The sequence below is a fragment of the Aethalodelphis obliquidens genome, unplaced genomic scaffold (assembly GCF_003676395.1).
Source record: "Aethalodelphis obliquidens isolate GAN/ISIS:26980383/991018 unplaced genomic scaffold, ASM367639v1 scaffold18, whole genome shotgun sequence".
NCBI lineage: Eukaryota > Metazoa > Chordata > Mammalia > Artiodactyla > Delphinidae > Aethalodelphis > Aethalodelphis obliquidens.
In genome coordinates, this window is record NW_020837962.1 from 2,996,235 (window position 1) to 3,016,893 (window position 20,659).

The window sequence follows — 20,659 nt, forward strand, 5'->3', positions numbered from 1 at the left end:
TGAGTAAGTTCTTACCTGGAATCTTGGAATTCTTACCAAGAAAACTGAATTGATTTTGAAAGGTGATTTAAAGGGAGTTGATTAGACAGTAATGGATAAGACCAAGAAATGTTTAGGACCAAATACCTGAGCTGGACATAGGCAGGACGTCAGAATGAATAGGAAAATATGCAAAACAAAGTGAAACAAAAAACACAGCCACTAACAACAGCAAAACCCCTCCCAGACGTTGTTTCAATTTAGGGAAACAATCACTTTACATCTGTTTGATATAAAACACATTTAAACAGGTCCTTGATTAGTTGCATGCCAGTACTTCTCACACTTGGATTTGCATAAAATCACCTGGGAATTTGTTAAAGTGCAGCTTCTGACTCAGTAGGTCTGGGGCGGGCTTCCTAAGCTCGCAGGTGATGGTGATGTTGCTCGTCCGTTGCCACACCTTGAGGACGGAGGTGGAGGCCCAGCCCAGCCCCCTGTGCCCAAGTACGGCCTGCATAATGCTGCTCTCTCGTCATCCTCAGCTTCTCCCTCAGCCTCCATTTCCAGGTACTTCTGCTCCAAATGGGTTGTCAGTCACTTACCAGGCTGTCTCACCTTTAGGCTCTTTGACTAGGAAAATTAAAAACAAAACAAAACAACAAGCAATAAGCCACCAGACCCTTAAGTGGTTTTTAAATGCCCTGATTGTGTATCAGGTTGCTTTAGGGATGGTCCTTACCACATCTAGACTTCCACAGTTAGAGCTGCCAGCACAGTGCTTTCCCGAGTCTAAAGAGAGAAGCTGGGGCCAGACGTTTGCTCTGCCCCGGAAGGGAGGCGTCATCGTGAGCATTCTCAGGCCCTTGTAGGTGTCAGTCAGCTAATGCCTATGCCCTGTCCTTGGGGTGATTCTGGACTTCGGGGAAATAATCTAATGCAAATGTTTTTAAGCATTCGCTTTCCTAAGATAAAAGTCTGCCCTTCCGAGGGGTGGGGGAGGTATAAGTTTACAAAAGATCCCTCCATCTAGTACTAAGTCTTACCAGCCTCAAATATCTTAAATTCAGCCTTGATTAAAATTAAGATGAGGCCAAACACCACAGACTTCTGTAGCAGGAACTTTAAGAGGCTCCAGGTGCTTTTGAGAACGCAGAACCCTGAGTCATCAGGTTGCCTTTATTAGATAGATAAGGTAGATGGAACAGTGACATGGAGCTGTCATTCATTTTAGGTCAAATCTGTTTATTTTGTACCTTGTCATCATAAAATTGAGATTCTTTCTGAGATTTTACTTAGTAAACCAGTAAAAATGAAAGATTTATAATACCTCCAAGGACAACTTTTCGAGACTATGACTATTTGTGATAGGCAACTATAACTGTTAAAAGGTTCACTGTAGAAAACCTTCTAAATTCTGGTTGTTGTAGCAGATTGATTTATGCCCCAACTTTGGGGTGACAGTCATCTCCCTGATTAATTTAGCCAGTTTAAACAGCTTTGCAAACTGCCTCAGAAACATAGCTAAAAGCATTCATCAGTGCAAAATGGTTATTATTAAAGTAAAATAAATGAACAGTGCCAACAATTAACTTTAAAACTCAAATCAGAATCTCAGTTTTTTTCATGACACCAACCTTGAGCTCTTGAAGAAGTTTTGCTGACTCCTTCCTGGCCCTTTATCTTTAAGTCGGATCTGTGTAACAAATGACCCAGAAACTTGGCAGCTTGAGAAAACTAATGTGCATTATCTATCTCCCAGTTCCATCAGGCATCTGGGTGCAGCCTAGCTGGGTCCTTCTGCTGCAGGGCCTCATGAGGGTTCCGTCAAGGTGGCACCTGGGGTGTGGTCTCATCCAAAAGCTCACCTAGGGCGAATCCTCTTCCAAGTTTACTCCCATGCTTGTTGGCAGAATTTGGTTTCTTTCAGGTTGTTGCATGGGGGGGGGCGGGGGGCTCTGTTCTTCACAGGCTGTTGGCCAGAGCCCTCCCTCAGTTCCTTGCCGTGTTGGCCTTTCCAGGAGGCTACTCATCATGACAGCCTGTTCCCTCCAGGAGAAGGGCTCCGAGAGAGAGTGAGGGAGAGTGAGCAAGGTGAAAGTCAGGGTCTTTTTTTTAGCCTTCTCTCTCTCTTTTTTCAAAACCACTGTATTGAGATATGATGACATGAAATGCTGTACATATATAATGTGTACAACGCAGTGAGTTTGGGGATAAGTACAGACCTGTGAAACCATCACTGCCATCAACATCTGTCATAAACGTCCATCTCCTCCTGAAGTTTCTTCCCGCCCCCTTTACTGGTGTGTGTGATAGGAACGCTTAAGATCTTCCTTCTTAGCAAATTTTAAGTGTCCGATACAGTATTGTTAGCTACAGGTACCATCCTGTGCAGTAGATCTCCAGCACTTATCTTGCGTAATTGAAACTCTGACCCTCCCCTCCCCATTTCCCCTACCTACCCCCCAGCCCCTGGAAACCATCGTTCTACTGTCTGCTTCTATGAGTTTGACTGTTTGGATTCTGCATACAAGCTGAGGATCAGGCAGTATTTGTCTGTCTGCGACCGGCTCATTGCAGGTAGCTTAGTGTCTCCAGGTTCATCCATTTTGTCCCAAATGGCAGGATTTCCTTTTTTTAAATCTGTTGTATGTATATACCACCTTTTCTTTATCCATTCATCCACTGAGGAACATTTAGGTTGTTTCCATATCTTGGTCTAGCCAGTCTCTGAAGGCACATCCCATAACTGTACTCTGCTTATTAGAAGCAGTCCAGCCCACACTCGAGGGGAGGGGATCACACAGGATGTGAGTATCAGGACTCAGGGGTCTTGCGGGGGCGTTTTGGAGTCTTTCTGCCACATGTAGTAAGGGCTCAGTGAGTATGAGTCGGATCCGTTGCAGTGCTGGATCGCTGTCCTTGGCACTGAGATGCACACAACAGGGTTTCATTGCAGTCCTTGTTCAGGGTGAGTTTAGGTAGGTTGTGATTTGACTGAGCAGCTAGCATTTTAAGCTGTAGTTCAAGAACTGGCAGGTTAACACACATACATAATTGATTCTGGAAAGTACGGATAGGTAATTTTGTTTGTTTACATGCTTGTCTTCTTAAGTTCTGGAAGAGGAATTAAGGAAAGGAGGCCTAAAGCCTGAGATCCATTCTGAGATGATAGTAAGCTAGGCATGGTGGGTGGGAGGGTGGTCGTGGAATTTTAAAAGCTTATGTGCTACATCTAGATCTCAGCTTAAATGACCCCACCTCAGAGAGGCCTTCCCGGTGCATCCAATTTAAATTAACCATTGCTTTCGCCGTAATCCTCGCAGAGCCCTTAGCACCCTTGGCTCTGTTCTCTGCGAATTTCCTTGTTTGCTCTCTCTCCCTCTGTGAGAACTAAGCCCCCGAGAGCCAAGACCTCACCTGTCTTGGTCCACTTGTGTGTCATCAGCACCTCGCACGGGGCCCGGCAAACAGTAGGCTTTCGGTAAATACTGAATAAATGAGTGAAGTGAACACAAAGATGTGAAATGACTTCAAGGAGCTTTTGGGAAATTCTAGTATCTTCATGACTTCCAAAGGAAATGCCATTTATTCAGCTCACCTGCAAAATACGTTCATTTGTTAAAGAGAAGAAAACAGTCTCAAGGTTGTGGGGTAGTTAGTTTTGTCCCTGCAGCTGATGGCTGGTGTCCATGAGGCAAGTCACGTCACCTCTCTGGGCTGAGGATAAAATCTGGGCTGATGAGTGGGTGTGTTCAGACTGCTCTGTCCCCAGAGCCCACTCAGGCAGAGGAGGCTACGTGTTTTCAACACTGGTCAGCCCCTTGCGGTTTTGTTTGAAGAAAAGATTCTGTGGCCAAAGAAAAGTTTGAAACCCACGCACCCACTGATGGGCATTGCAGCTCTGTAAATGCAGACACTGGTGGCAGTGTTTTGGGCAGATCAGGGTGGAGACCCGTGGCCCTTGAAGCTTTGGCAGAACCAATAGGAAGAGCAGCCTGCTAGTTTACCTTCAGGTGACCTAAGTGCTTTCCAAGGACATAAAGAATGAAAGAGTCTCGTCCCCCCAGCCCTCCCCTGCAGCCTCACACCTCACCTATGCCCACATCATGCTGCCTTGGAAATGTTAGCATCATTTTTTTTTTCCATATTAAGATTTCATTTCTGGCCCCGCCTTTCCCACCAGATAGCCGGAGCTTCTGAGCTCCAAGTTTTTCTGTCACATCCCCAGAAACAGTGCAGATTGTGCCATTAAGCCTGGCGTAAACGATTTGAAAGCGCTTCACCTCGTCATTTAAACATAATACTTCTGACAGCTTTCAATTTGGGGTATTTTTAATTCTAATTAAAAAACTATTGAACATTAATAGCCTCTATATAGCGTGCCGTGGTGCCTCTGTGCTCCATTTTGGCCATCTGGCTTTTAAACAGACAGCTTGGTTGCATAGCTGTTAACGGCCCATGTGGTTTTTCCCTGGCCTTTGGGAATCACCAGGTCCAGGCATAATTAGTATAAATCAAAATCCTCTGGCTGATGACAGGAAAATGGTGTGTTTGAACAGCAGCTTATTAAAATGACCTACTTAATTTAAGAAAAATATTGTATCCACTCGCAGGGTAACCTGGGTGCTTTCCCTGACAGATCTTATAGTATTTCTTCCTTCCTCCCTCCCTTCCTTCCTTTCATTCGTTTTTTTTTTTTTTTTTTTTTTTTTTTTTTAATTAAAGAAAAGGAAAGGGAATGGAAAGGCCCGTTCTACTTCATCCAAGGTGCAGACCCACAGTTCGGACTGATGAAGGCCTGGTCCACTGGGGACTGTGACAGCGGCGGCGACGAGTGGCAGCAGGAGATCCGTCTGACTGAGCAGGCCGTCCAGGCCATCAACAAGCTGAGCCCCAAGCCCAAGTTCTTTGTTCTGTGCGGGGACCTTGTCCATGCCATGCCCGGTAAGACTGGGGTCGTCATTGTGACCTTGTCTTCTCCCCACAGCCAGAAAAAAATCATTTGTCTTAAAAGAAGACTCTATTCAGTAACGGCTCATTCTTTCTCTTCACGACGGTTGCAGTATCATCAAACATCAGAAAATACACGCTCATTTTATTTTTAGAATTTGGCAAGATTAATCACAGTAATTAGGCAGAGCTACAGTTCTTATGGTCTGAGCTTACCATGAAAAATGGAACAGTTTCCTATGTGTCACCTTTCTTCATTTCCAGGGGGCAAACTTGAACTGCTTTCAGATCCCATATCCATAAACGTAATCTTCTCCTTTCGTTTCCCTTCTTCTTGTGCTTTTATTTCTCCTGTATTTGTTAGTGCTTTTTCAGTTTCAAATGACAATCTAACTCGAACTAGATTAATTTTTTTTTTAAAGTTTGTGTTACCCTATGGGACTGTAAAGTCCAAGGGCAGATTTGGGCTTCGGGTGCGGCCGGATCCAGGGGCTCAGAGGTTGCTGTCAGGGCTTGGTCTCTTCCTCGCTCAGCCTTGCTTTCCTCTGGGTTGAATTTATTCTCATGCAGGCTCTTTCCAGGTAGTCGCTCCAGGGAGCTTTAGGTTTATGTCCTTCTTACTGAAACCACAACAGAAAGAAAGTGCCTTATTCTTTTTTTAAAAAAAATAATTAATTTATTTTTGGCTGCATTGGGTCTTTGTTGCTGTGCACGGGCTTTCTCTAGTTGTGGCGAGTGGGGGCTACTCTTCATTGCAGCGTGCAGGCTTTTCATTGTCGTGGCTTCTCTTGTTGCGGAGCATGGGCTCTAGGCACGCGGGCTTCAGTAGTTGTGGCACACGGGCTCAGTAGTAGTGGCTCACGGGCTCTAGAGTGTAGGCTCAGTAGCTGTGGCCCACGGGCTTAGTTGCTCTGCGGCGTGTGGGATCTTCCCGGACCAGGGCTCGAACCCGTGTCTCCTGCATTGGCAGGCGGATTCTTAACCACTGTGCCACCAGGGAAGCCCCTGAAAGTGCCTTATTCTTAGTGGTCCAATCAGAGTTACAGACCAGCACCCATCCAGCTCACGTAGCCCCATGAAGCCGGGGTGTGGGATCAGCTCCCCTGCAGCCAAGCGGTCAGAAGAACAGGATGGATCCCCTGAAGAAAAGTGAGATAGTAGGAACGGGAACATAACAGGTCCTTTTTAGAGCTCGCTTCCTTTATTTATTCCCCTTTCCTTTGATATCCTTCTCTCCCAGGCAAAGATAAAGCCCAGTGAGCAAGTATAAGAAAGTGGAAACCGCCCCTGCCCATCTGGGAGGCAGAGCAGGCACCCAAGACCACTCTTGTCTGTGTCTTGGTCTCTGCTTAGTGGACAGAGATGACCCAAAGACCATTGCAGAAAACACTCTAGTTGCTGTGGGTGTTTGTTTTTGGCTAACGTTACCTTGTAAACCAAGACTCTTGAGTCCTGCTATGATTTCTAATGTCTTTAGAAGCCAAGGCACTCTGCAGGAAGCCTGGGTACATTAATTCCTCCCCTCCAGGACTCACTTGTCTGGTAACCCACCTATCTAGAACAATCCCAGAGTGAACGTGTGAGGATGGAGAAGGGGCTGCTCAGAATGGCTCTCCTTGAAGTCTAGGGAGTATGGCCAGCAGGGAGAACCCTCAGATTCCAAATTTACTGCTTTTCTGTCCAGTGTTTTTTTTTTTTTCCTTTGAAAATAGAATATTATGAGACTCACTAGAATTATATAACATGTTCTTGTAGATGTTTACTGACTTGTTCTGAATTATGTTAATGTATTCAGTCATATTTCAAAATAAGGTTTAAAATAAAAGCATTCCGTGTGATGACACTGCTTCTTAAATAAAGTGTACTGAACATAAGTAAATTAAAAGATAGAGTTTTTATGATCCACCCTACCAGTTGGTCAGAAGACCTCGAAAATGTGAACTAGCAAACTTTTGAGAACTTGTTTTATATTCATTGTGACCCGAACAGAATTCTGAAGATTTGGACTGTTTTGTGGGATTGTAACTGACCCAATGAAAGGATTGTAACTGTTTTGAATATTGTGGTCTGAGGTTTAAACAAAACATTTTGAATCTAGTTACCATTTTTTTTGCATTTAATTGCATTTTTTAATATGCAGTTAGTGGCTTCCCCCTCATTTAGCTCATATGCAGGGGCAGACATTAGAAAAGTAATTATTTGCTTTGACTGCTTAGCACATTGTTAATTATCAAATGCATATATTAATAGGCAGATAAAATCGGAGAGCATACTTTTAATTCCACCATAAATAATATCTTGGGCCAAGTAGTTTTAAGTTCAAATTGGAGAAAAAGAACTTTACAAGTAATGCTTTTGTTAATGAAAGTCCGAATATGCTTTTCTGTTATAAATATCCATCATAATATTCGTTCATCTACAAACATTTATTGTGTGCAAACTAAGTGTCAGTTACAGATGCTGTGGATACGATAGTTAGAAATGAGAAACCAGCCCTTCCACGGAGCTTAGAGTCTGGTAAGGGAAGTGTAAAACCCAGGATGGTTAAGGAGTGCCGCTGGTGCCAAGGCCTGCAGGAAAAAGCCTGAGAAATGCAGGACAAGGCCCATTTAGTTTTGAAACATATGCAGTTTTCATTCTGCAGGCGTCTTTTGGGTTATCTTGGTATTTTCTTATTTTATAAAGCGTCTCTGTGGGATAAACCACATTATAAGTAGCAAATGAAGACTTGTACAAATATTGAGACCATTGATTTTCAATCCTTCACTCTTGAGCCCAGGATGACTTTCTTCAGTCCTCCTGATGTTGAGGCATCGACCCACTGATGCTGTCCCCAGGAGCCTTATTAGGTTTCGACAATTACATGAGAAGCTGGAATGTGATGATACAGTTAGAGAGCAGGAGAGTCCCTTTAGCCTTTGGAATGGGTTGGTGTGTCTGTCCCTGTTTGGTAGCAAGGGCTATAACCAAACAAAACAGATAAAGCGGGAGGAATTCTTCCCTTGATACAAAGTCTCCTTGAAGAGTTCTTTGTTTACTGACCTCCACTGGGGCAGCTGTTACATGATGTTTCAGTTGATTCAGCCCCAGGAAGTCCTCTGTTACGTAAAGTGAGGCAAGCCTGCATTAGCATTATTTCAATAGGTGGTGTATTAGTTTCCTATGGCTGCTGTAAACTATTACTATAGACTTAGTGGTCTAAAACAACACATTTATTCTCTTATAGTTCTGGAGGACAGAGTATAAAATGGGTGTGCAGGGCTGCATCCTTTCTGGGAGGTTCCAGCTTCTAGAGGCTGTGCACATGTCCTGGGTCAAGGCCCCTTCCTCTGTCTTCAAAGCCAGCAACATAGCATCTTCTCGCCTCACTGACCTTTGATTCACCCTCTCATATTCTCTTACTCCTATCCTCCTGCTTCCCTCTTATCAACACTCTTGTGATCATGTTGGCCTGTTCAGATAGCCCAGGATAATCTCTTCATCTCAAAATCCTTAACTTTATCACATCTGCAAATTCCCTTTTGCCTTGTAAGGTAACATATTCATAGACTTGGGGGACTGGTATGTGGACATCTTTGGGGGACCGTTATTCAGCCAACCACAGATTGGCAAAGGATGAATTCGGGGTCTGTTATGTGCCAGGAACTGTGCTGCTGGCTCACTCATTATGGGCTTGAAAAAGTGTCATTGTTATTTCCATTTTCCCAGGGTCACTTAGCTTGTAAGTGGTGGAGTCAGGATCTTACTCAGGTTCATCTGTTTCCAAACTTAATGCACTTCTGCTGCAGCCTTGCTACTCAAAGGCTGGTCCTCAGAGCTGTATCCAGGAGCTTGTTTGAAATGTAGGATTTCTGCCCCACCCAGACCTAATGAGACATAATCAGCATCTCAACAAGATCCGCAGATGAATCTTATGGACAATTAAGTCTGAGAAGCACTTAATAGACTGATACGCACAGTGCCTGGGTGTTTGGCTTCTCTGTGTACTACGTACCATTTTGTGTGTGTGCAAGTGGTTTGTGAAAATTCACTTTAGCTCTTAAAGATAATGGTGCTCAGCTTCAAAGGGAAATGCTTTAAGTTTGTAGGTTTTTATTTTGCTTTCTAAACAACAGTTTGAATAACTAAAGCCGAATGACCTCTGCTATGCAGGGCTTCCCAAACAGAACCTGACAGAAATATTCAGGAAAGCAGCCACACCTATATGCTTTAAAAGTATCTTTATGCAGAAAGGTCAGGAGGGCTAGCGCTGGTTCTTTGGGTCCTGTCTGTGTGCATGGTCCCTTATCTGCCATTCCAAAGTTCACAAAGCTCTGAACACCTAAACGTTTTTTGCTTAAGTTTGGAACTAACTCAGTTGGCAACAAAACTGACCTGAACTGACATGAAGCTATTTATAGTCTCTATTTATCCTACTTAGAACATTCATATATTTTGCTAGTGAAATATTACCGTGTTCCATGATGGGGTGGTGCCTGAGACCCAGCTGGAGGCATTATTTAATATGTGTCCTCTGCCTGGTATTGCTATTTTTAAGTTTGAAAAACTCCAGATTTCAAACCAGATCTGGCCCAAAGCATTTTGGATAAGAACACATGAATCTGCAGTGTTGATCATTTGGAATTTATAGATGAAGAAACCTTTCATCACCAGAAGCAGAAGGCTCTTCCTTCCTTCCCATTTAATGTCACACCCCCAAGTTCACTTGTGTACACCCATTGCACCGTGGCCACATTTTAGTTTCAAAGTTAAAAATGTTCCCAGGCATCTTATATTTGAATTTTGGGGACCATTCCTGTTGGGACCAAAGTGACTGAATATGAAAATGGAGTTGCGTTCAGAAATCATTCTGACAAATTGAAAGAGAGGGTATGTACACAAAGGTGATGTTTGCTACAGATAAGTGCAGACTAATCAATCCACTTAGGTGGAAGAATCTTCACTTCAGGGTAGAGAAGGACTGGGCTTCTGCAGATATGGCCGCAAAAGGCTGGAGATTAAGGGGATTAGTGGCATGGTGTTTAGGATGGGAGACGCTCTGCGAATGTAAAGCAGAACTGCTGAATTGTGGTTTTCCTGCAAGACCCAAGCGAGAGCTGAAAGGTTCTATTTCATCTAGTTTGGTAGCCCCTCACCTTAAATTAGATGTGAAGGGCTAGGCCAAGGTCCAGATAAGAGTAGCCCTGGCTAAATGGCCATCAGCCTCTTCCCCACTTAGATTTCTAATTCTATGATGAATGGGTAGAATTGGGAAATAAAGCAAGATGGAATGCTTTGGTACGCTGGGCTTCAGGCAGAGAATAAGCCATTTGTCCTTCTGTGTTCACACAATCCAGGAAGGTTGGTGTTTATTTTTCCCCAGCTGGGCAGGCACAAACATGTGAACGTAATTCTGGTACAAGACAGACTATGATAAGCAAAGCCTCAGAGGCACACTTTTGAAAACCAAAGCCAGGATTAAGGCTGTGGCCAGGAAAAGGCCTTACGTCTGCCCTCCAGCCTCTATGATTCACCTTCCCCCAAGCTGAATTCTAAGTTCCTAAAGGGCAGCGAGTGTGTGTATCTGTGTTGGTGTGTGTTTACATCAAGCGTCCAGCACTGTGGGCATGTGAACGGTGTGAGTGAATGCAGGTCAAGTGAATCACTGTTATGTTTCCCGGGGTCCTTAGCAAGTAGCTGGCACATGGTAGGCCCCCAGTACAAATTTCTGGATTAGATGAGTAATCAATTCATTTATTTAACAAATCTCTGTTGAGTGCTTACTCTGAGCCAGGCACTGTTCCAGATGCCTGTGCTACATAAGTGAATAGAAGAGATCAAAACCTGTGCTTGACCTAGAAATAAGGAATAGGGACGCATGGAAACATGAAAGTATTATTTTTTGTCATTCTTATCTTTTGTAGGATTCAAACTCGTGTAGCTATGGATCTGTTTTGTTATTTTATTAGCTTTTTAAATTATACGAGTAATATGTGAATACGTTCTCTTTGTAAAGATTTAAAATCTGTATCTAGAATAAACTGTAACCCCCAACCAGGTCCATCCCTTGGGGTCACCATAGTTAAAAGTATGTGTGTTGGTGAGCAACCTGGTCTTACATAAGTGTCATCATTCTGTGCACGCTGTTCTGTGCCTCGCTTTTCCCCTTGCATCCATCTGGAAAACGCTTTTACGCTGATACACAGAGGTTTATGTCAGGCTTTTAATAACTGCGGTGAGTTCCGTGGGTTGGAATCTCCTAATTGATTAGTCCTCTCTCCTCACCATCACTAGGAGTGATAATCTAAACAGTACCGCTAGCAGAGGTTCTTCTTGTGTACTCAGGTCAGCTTTTCTTTAGGCTTGAAGTCAAAATGGGTTGGCCGCACTTTCCTTCTGTACCATCTCTGCTGTGCAGCAGCATCTCTGCCTGCACTGCCCACCACACCCTAGGTACTCAGAAAGTTTCCACTGAACGGAAACCCTTTTGTCCCTATTAACAGGATTTGTTCCTGTTGTTGTTGTTGTTTTTAAAAGCAGCTCAGTTAACTCATGTTCAGTTCCTTGGCTGTATAATTAGCCTTGCATTGTTATTTTTAAGTGCATATTCCAGGCTCCAAGAAATGCCATGATTTAAAGACAATTTACCACACAGCTTAACATACAGAAACATTAAAGGGGGGGTTCTGTGGGTGCAAGAAAGTGACCCGCCTTGGTTGAAATATCACCAGGCCCTGGACTGGGCCGGGCTGCTGTCTTCAGCTCTTCCAGCAGGTTGTGTGCGGGCCGAATGTTGAGCCGTGGTGACCCGGAGCAATCAGCCAGCCCCGGGCTCCCGGGCTCCTTCACATGCATTATAAGCGCTGTTGAAGCATCCAGGCGATCAGGAACAATCAATGCCTCCCTTCTGCTGAGGCTGATTGAAAGTGGTTTGAACTAATTTACCTGATATTACTAATTAGGGAACTCTGAGCGTTACTTGCAGAGTTGTTTCTTTTTTGTTCTTGTTGTTCATGGAGAGAGGATTTTTTATTGAGATACAGTTGACATACAACATTATATTAGTTTCAGGTGTATAACATAGTGATTCAATATTTGTATATACTGTGAAAGGATCACAGTAAGTCTAGTTACCATCCATCACAATACATAGTTACAAATTTTTCTTGTGACTTTTTTTTTTAACATCTTTATTGGAGTATAATTGCTTTACAATGGTGTGTTAGTTTCTGCTTTATAACAAAGTGAATCAGCTATACGTATACATATATCCCCATATCTCCTCCCTCTTGCATCTCCCTCCCACCCTCCCTATCCCACCCCTCTAGGTGGTCACAAAGCACGGAGCTGATCTCCCTGTGCTGTGCGGCTGCTTCCACTAGCTATCTATTTTACATTTGGTAGTGTATATATGTCCATGCCACTGTTTCTGATGTGTGTGGTCTGAAGCAGCACTGCTGGGAGTGGTGATCGCCCTCCTGCCCCCGCCAGCATCTGCCACGTGGCCTCATGGCAGAGGCCCTGTGCCCGCTGCTGGGCATCTCAGCTTGTTCTGTGCCCAGACCCCTGTGGCAGCTTGCTGAAGCCTCTGGACCGCCTCTCATAATAATGTTTCTAAATGCATAAAATAAAATGCATGGGGTTTCTCAGAAACCAATTATATTGAAATATAGTCATCAAAATATTTTAAAATTTATTTGTTAGAGTAAAATGCATGCCTCTTTGTTGATCTATTGTTATATAATACAGTCTAACAGCAAGGCTAATAACTACTGTATTTTCAAAGTGGTGCTTGAGCTTAAGCAGCGTTGTGAGGTATTGCAACAACTGGAATGGAATATGAAAAATCCTCGTGATTTCTGTTGGTGGACAGAATCACAGGAGCGTGAATACCTCTGTGGCTTTCTGCCTAACTTCATAGTAGAGGGAAATGCTAAATGTCAGTTATAGGTCAGTGAAAATGTAGGCTTTTTCCCCATCTAGGTTCACAGATCCCCGTGGACTCCAGGTTAAGGGCCCTTATCCATGTGCACATGCGGATATACTCTTGTTTGACTAGTCAGAGCTTTCTCTTCATAGTCAATGTATGGATGTTATAATTGCCCACAGTATAAACTCAATGGCAGAAACTCTACCTTGAATTAAAGGCTAAAACGCTTCTTAATTGTAGCTAGGAAAATGTGGACCTCTGATTATTCCCTGAAAAGAAATGAGCTGAGTAACAGGAGCTAGTTAACAATTGTCTTTTGTAAATTTATTTACTTTATTTATTTATTTTTGGCTGCGTTGGGTCTTCGTTGCTGCGCGCGGGCTTTCTCTAGTGGTGAGCCGGGGCTACTCTTCGTTGCGGTGCGCGGGCTTCTCATTGCGGTAGCTTTTATTGTTGGGGAGCACGGGCTCTAGGCACATGGGCTCAGTAGTTGTGGCTCACGGGCTCTAGAGCGCAGGCTCAGTAATTGTGGCGCACAGGCTTAGTTGCTCCGCGGCATGTGGGATCTTCCCAGACCAGGGCTCGAACACCTGTCCCCTGCATTGGTAGGCGGATTGTTAACCACTGCGCCATCAGAGAAGTCTCTCCTGTCAGTACATTTAAAACTACTAGGCATTCTATCAGTTTCAGCGTCTTGAAGAAATTTCTCCTAGAGCCCTCTGTTTCCTGGCTCATTATTGTCTAAGCCTAACAGCTGTCATATTGGCATTTCCATCCCTGTTCTAGGGACTGACAACCTCTCTCAGGTTGGATCCCCGTTTCTTCGCTTTGTAGCAGACCATGATTGTAGAGGCCATTAGGCAAAGAACCTGTGGCAGTCTGCTCCGCGACCCCGGCCAGCCCTCTGAGTGGCGCAGGCCACTGAGCAGAACAGCTAGGGAGCTCACTTCCACCCTCCCCCACATCCTGGGGGGTTTCCTGGAGGCGGCAGAGGGATGCTACAGAAGCTTGCAGAGTCCCTGGGGCAAACCAATACAGTGTAGACAAAACCAACGTCTTTCTAGCTTGTGCTTAGCTGATTGGAATAGTTACATCTTTCCTTTCGTTGTTTTTGCTCTGAATACTCGTTTTCTGGAATTGGGACATTTCACTTCCTTAATGGGCCTATTATCTGCAACTAAATGAAATAGGAAAAAGAAGCAGGATCCCAAAGGAGTTCAATTACCAGTTAATTGGTCAAGTGATCAGAATGTGAAATGAAAAAAATAATGAGAGGTTAGAAAAGGGAGCATATTTCAGGCCAAAACTGCTGAGGATGCCTATTTTGTAACTTCCATAATTTAGACACTCACCTGCATGTCTGGAATTATGTATCACTCCCTTCAGTTCCTAAACAGTTTATTGGAAAACCATGGTAGATTCTTTTCAATATATGTTATTTGGGTTGTATAAAAAATGTATTATTCCTTTCTTTATGTATTATTTGGGTGAAATACTGCTGTCATAATCCATAAATATTCTTGTGAAGAGATTTTGTATTGATCTGTAAGGTGGCAGCTTTAGAAATTTCACTTGGATAATATACTTTCCTTAATCTTTTTTTTTCCCCAAAAATATTAAATTTTATATCATACCAAAAGCTCCTATAGTGTCAAGCAGTTCATTTTATTAATTGTATCCTAAGTTGGTTCACTGTACAGGTTCAACAGTGATTTGCTATAAATGTCTGGGAGCAGCCAGTGTAATAAGTTGTAGCTGTTAGATGCAAAGTTAAATGAATCTTGTTTAATATCATGTATAATTTAAAAACCAGTAGAACCAGATTAAGCTTGATCTGCTAGCTATGTGCTGCCGAATCACCACGTGAGTAACGTTTATGCTTGCAAAGATTTAGATCAAATGAAGTTACATGCCTCAATTAATTAGGAAAAGATAATGGAAAGGATTTGAGATGGAAAGGATTATGGCTCCATAAATTCTCTGGGACTAGATGAAAGTAAATGTTTTGAATTGAAGGTGTAAATCATTTTCTTAAGTTCCGCTCAAGGCTGCTTGTGCCACTGTGTCCCTAGCCCTAGTGTTTTCCAGCCAGATGTCCACCTGTTCCATCATCGCTGCTCGTGCCCTTGACTATTGGCAGTTGGAGTTAGGTAATTCGACCCTCATTCATTTACTCATTTGTTTGTCTGGTCAATAATAGCAAATAAATGTGGAGGGTCTGCTTATGTGCCTGGCACTGCTTAGCAAGAAACAAGCCCGGTGCCTGTCCTCAGGAAGCTTCCAGTTAGGGAGAGAGGAGGGAAGCAAAAATCTCTATAAATGAAATAAAGTAGCAGCCTTAGTGAGTGATTCCAGGCGTGGTGCGTGGCGCTGTGAGCAGATGCAGGATGCAGCCCTGATCGGTGGGTTAGCGAAGGCTGCCTTGAAACCGGAGTAATATTACGTAGCCTCTGCCCTGCTCATCGTTCAAAAAATCAAATCGAATCAAACAGTACTAAAAGGTATTCAGGAAGATAAAAGTCAGCGTTCCAGCCACCACTGACCTACTTCTTAGAGGAAACCCATGGTTATTAATTTTTCATGAAAAATGGCAGAAAATTGTCAAGCTTATGTACACTTGCATGTAGAGTGTTTTGTAAAAAGTACAAATGGAAGAAAAAAAGACACAGCATCTGTTTATGTCATTTCTATTGTCTTTCTATAGCAGGAGGTATAGACATGCGTCACTCTTTTCAGTGGACAAGATACCAGCCTGTGTTTGAACTGCCCCTGACTGGGGGGCATTTATGTTGTGCCCTGTGTTCTGCGGTGACCAGTGCACCTCTGTGTGCACAAGCAGCTGTTAAGGATGTGGCTCTGAAGTCAGCTTGCTCAGATTCACATCCTGGGTCCCTTGTTTACTAACTGGGTAACCTTGGGCAATTTACCTTATCTCTCAGGAGCTGAGTTTCCTTATCTGTAAAATGCAGATAATGATGATACTGCTTGGTAGGCTTCTCATAAAGCTTAAAGTGCTCAGAACACTGTCTGGCGTTTAATACCGTCCAGTAACTACAATTACTTCCACTAGTTAGGTTTTGTTTTTGTTTTTAATAAAAGCATTATTGAGATCTAATTCCCATATCATGTAATTCACCCATCTAAGATGTGTAATTCAGTGGCTTTTTGTTTATTCACAGCATTGTGCAGACAACACCACCATCAATTTTAGAACATTTTCATCAACCCAAAAAGAAGCCTTGTTTCATACTATTAACCACTCCTCTCCATACCCCTCCACCCCATCCTCATCCCCAGCCCTAGGCAACCACTAATTTACGTTTTGTGTTTATGGATTTGCCTGTTCTAGACATTTTGTGTAAGTGGAATCATATAATATGGGATCCTTTGTGACTGGCTTCTTTCATTGAGCATGATGTTTTCAGGGTTCATCTGTATTGTAGCAGGTGTCAGTACTTCATTCCTCTTTTATGTCTGAATAATTGTAGGGATAGATTGCATTTCATTTACCTACTTTTACTTTTTGTTGTTATTCTGTGAGATGAATTCTTAGAAATAGACTGTTGAACCAAATGTTAATATTAAGGAAAGTGGAAATTAGGCCTTTGTCCTAATATATGGTCAACTAATATATTTTATTTATTTATTTATTTATTTATGGCTGCATCGGGTTTTCGTTGCTGCGCGCGGGCTTTCCCTAGCTGCGGCGAGCGGGGGCTACTCTTCGTTGTGGTGCACCGACTTCTCATTGCGGTGGCTTCTCTTGTTGTGGAGCATGGGCTCTAGGTGCGTGGGCTTCAGTAGTTGTGGCACGTGGGCTCAGTAGTTGTGGCTCGCGGGCTCTAGAGCGCAAGCTCAGTAGTTGTGGTACACGGGCTTAGTTGCTCCGTGGCATGTGGAATCTTCCTGGACCAGGGCTCCAGCCCGTGTCCCCTGCATTGGCAGGCGATTCTTAACCACTGCACCTCCAGGGAAATCCTCAACTAATATATTTTAATTTTTATTTTTTGGCTGTGACCTGTGGCTTGTGGGATCTTACTGGACCGCCAGGGAAGTCCCTATATTTTAAAATTTTTATTCCATTACTAAATAATATCCCTACCCTGGTCACTAGGTAGAAGGGAGACGATGGGGAGTGGGCCGTCTCCCTACCTTCAGGCAAACCCCAGTTTGCCATCTCAAATAGCTGAGAGCCTATTTTTTTTAATAAGATTCTTAACTCTTCATTTTTTCACAGTTTTTTTTTTGTTGTTGCGGTACGCAGGCCTCTCACTGTGGTAGCCTCTCCCGTTGCGGAGCACAGTCTCCGGACGCGCAGGCTCAGCAGCGATGGCTCACAGGCCCAGCCGCTCCGCGGCATGTGGGATCTTCCCGGCCCAGGACACGAACCCGTGTCCCCTGCATTGGCAGGCAGAGTCTCAACCACTGCGCCACCAGGGAAGCCCCACAGTTTTTATTAAGAATATTTTTGTCTGAAAATAAAACCCAAACTTTTGGGAAATAAAGAGCAAGTTTACTAAGTTTAGTTGAGTATCTGTAGCCGCCTATTATTTCTTATGTAAGCACTTCAAAAAACAGTCTTCCTTGATTCCTTCCTTATCGTTAGGTCAACTCAGTGGCCACCAGCAACTGGGAAGAGCGTGTACTCTAAAGAGTAGGGCTCGTGGTAGTGCAGAGCCACTAAGGTAGCTGTATTATGATGAAAGAATAGTGCTTTTATCCCTTTTTCCAGATGAGCAAACTGTCAGGTCAGACAGCTTGCCCAGCTCCGCCTGCTGGGGAGGTGATGCTGGCGCTGAGGTCCATTCAGTAACTCTGAGCCTAGACTCCCTTTACTGGACCCTCAAGGAGTTACAGCCGTCCTAGAGTGAATTCCTTATCTGCTGCCCACCAACAGGCCAAGGCCGCATGAAACTAGGCAGAGAGGTGCTGGAGGGGGAGGACAAGTGTTCCCTCCTTGGGGGAATCTGATGACGGCCCTAGCTGTGCTTTTGGAGCCAAAACTACAAAATCTAAGATGGTCCGTCTCCATATTCCAGATGCAGCTCTGTAGTAGGGGTGGAGCCATGTTTCTGTGAGTGGAAACAAGTGCCGCTTAGTCGCAGTCGAGGCCATCCTGCCGGCCCTGGGCCACCGCAGCACTATCAGCTTTAGGTTACTAGGACGATGCCGCCATGAGAATTGCTCCTCTTTGTTTAATAGACCAGGGCAGCGGTACTCAAAGATGTCACATTTTAAAATTCTCCTTGTCGGTAAATTAAAAGTAGCCCCCAGAGTCCCTAATCCAGGGATCTCCAAACACTGGCACATGCTGTGGGAGCTTCGCAACACTTCTGAGCAGAACACAGTTTTGTTATTCTCAGTGACCAGGTCTGCTGCCCCGGGGCCACTGGGCCCCCAACAGCAGAAAAACAGACCATATCATTACAGCAGCCCCCAGACTCCTCTGAAGATGAACGTTGCCATCAGGTCCCAAATCTTAGCATTGCCATCTTAAACTCTTTGTTCATTCCGAAACATAGAAAATGTTTCTACCTGTGAAAGGCAAATTTAACCATCAGTTATTTAGAAAAGACAGAACAAGGCACTTGCAATGGACCTTTGTCCTTTGTCTTGACCTTCCACTACTTTGAACTGCACTTTCCCTCCGGTGTGTGTCTTGGAGGGAGGCAGAAACCACCTGCTGTGACTGAAGCCAGGTGCCCTGTTGCTCTTTCCAGCCTCCCGTGCAGCTAGGACTCAGGCTTGTGACCCCGTCCCAACCACCCAGACCCCCCTGAAGCAGATTTTGAATCTTCAGCTGTTGACACAGAGGGGGCAGGATCTGTCCCGGTGAAGGGGTTGGCAGCTGCGTCTACCTTCAGGGGGCAGCAGTGGGCGGGGTCCCAGCATTATTCGCATCCAGCATCACCATCAGCTGTGTCAGCGGGCAGCCTGGGAGCGTCTGTGCCCAGACCAGCACTTCTCCCTGGAAGCATTTTTTTTTTTTTTTTTTCCTGGAGGCATTTTTGAATGTGATTGGAGGTGCTGCCTTCTTAGCCTCGAGACCTGGTTTTCCAGCTCTCTGTAAGACTCCCAGCTACCTGATATCCTTTATAAATTGCTTCTCCATTCAGACTAGCCAGAGTCAGTTGTGTGCAACAAAGAACCTGACTGATGGAAGCTTCCACGGCACCTTCTTCTAGTGCTGCCCAGTTACCACCCTGGGGCAGATTCTGCTCTGTGCTTCTCCCCCTCAGTGTCATCATGTGAAAACCGAACCTACTCTCTTCTTAGAGCTTCCTTCTCATTGTTCCCTCAGTCATAAGGATGTGACCTTTTTGAATTCATTCTTCTTTAAAAAAATAATAATAATTTATTTACTTACTTGGCTGTTCCTGGTCTTCGTTGTGGCATGTGGGATCTTTAGTTGTGGCGTGTGGGCTCTTTTCGTTAAGGAGTGTGGGATCTAGTTCTCTGACCAGGGATCGAACCTGGGCCCCCTGCATTGGGAGTGCGGAGTCTTAACCACTGGACCACCAGGGAAGTCCCTTGAGCCATCTTTCCCTCCGCACCCAACTCCTGCCCAGTCCTGCCCAGTCCCCCTGTAGCCCTGCTCCCCCTCTGTCCTGTCAGCCCCAGACACTCACGCCAGGACTCGTGCAGCTGCCTCCTTGTGCGCTCTCTACAGTGTGGCCCCTCATCAAATGGTCCCATTCATTGCCCACCTGTTCCACCTCTTCTGTGTCATATACTCAGCCTCATCACCCATGTAGTGTTCTTATCACAAAATGGCCTCAGTCCTGCACCCCACCCTGCAGCATGCCTTCGCAGCTCTCCCATCCGGAGGTGGAGTGTGTTTCCCTTGTTCCTTTCACCTTGTGTCCACAGAGGTGCTGGTCAAGAGCACAGGCCATGTGACCTTGGCCTCCTCCTCTGTTAAATGAGACTGACAGTGGCACCCACTTTAGAGGCTAGTTGTGGAGATGAGGCGAGATGATGGACGTATTGATACAAGGGCTGGCACAACAGAGGCATTGAATAAACAGTGGCTGAACCACCCCCCCCCCACCCCCGTTACCCTCAGTCTTCATTATGCTGCCGTCGTTGCCATCCTCATCATCACACCTTCTTTTGAGATTCAGCTCCACTTCCTGTCTTAGAAGTACCAGTTTTTTAGTGATTCTTTCTGCCTTAAACTCGGTGGTCTGCTTCACTGATGTGGTTTTAAGCTCAGACCATCCTCTGCATCTGTCTGATGTGCCGTCCCATGAAGAGTCTGGGTTTTGGAGTCAGAAGATGTGACTAATTCACGCTGTGACTTTGGGTTAGTTACTCAACTGTCTAAGCCTCAGACTCTGTAAAACATGCAAAGTGATAGCTGTATCCATGCACAGGTGGGAGGATTAACTGAAATACTGACTGGGAAACACTTCGCACAGTATCTGGCACCTTATAAGCACTCCATCATTGTAATGACTGTTATGGTGCTTCTTCTTGTATTTCCTCCCAGCTTGTGAACCTCTTGAAGACAGGTTCTCTGCCATTTATCCATTTGTATCCTGGAACCTATCACAGTATCTGACACATGGCAGGTGCTCAAAGCATATTAGCTTTTTGGAAGGAGGGAGACCTGGGTTTAAAACTAAGTGTGATTGGGCTTCCCTGGTGGTGCAGTGGTTGAGAGTCCGCCTGCCGATGCAGGAGACATGGGTTCGTGCCCCGGTCCGGGAAGATCCCACATGCCGCGGAGCGGCTGGGCCCGTGAGCCATGGCCGCTGAGCCTGCGCGTCCGGAGCCTGTGCTCCGCAACGGGAGAGGCCACAGCAGTGGGAGGCC

General features: G+C 44.8%; 1 protein-coding gene across 5 annotated transcripts in view; it reads left to right on the forward strand.

The window, feature by feature from the left end:
* CPPED1 (calcineurin like phosphoesterase domain containing 1) overlaps positions 1 to 20,659 on the forward strand; it is a 114,454-nt gene that overhangs the window by 19,510 nt on the left and 74,285 nt on the right. For all 5 annotated transcript variants that reach the window (XM_027117355.1, XM_027117357.1, XM_027117356.1 and 2 more), the window contains exon 2: positions 4,708 to 4,926. In XM_027117355.1, coding sequence (XP_026973156.1) covers positions 4,708 to 4,926 — 219 coding nt within the window. The remainder of the gene's footprint in view (positions 1 to 4,707; positions 4,927 to 20,659) is intronic.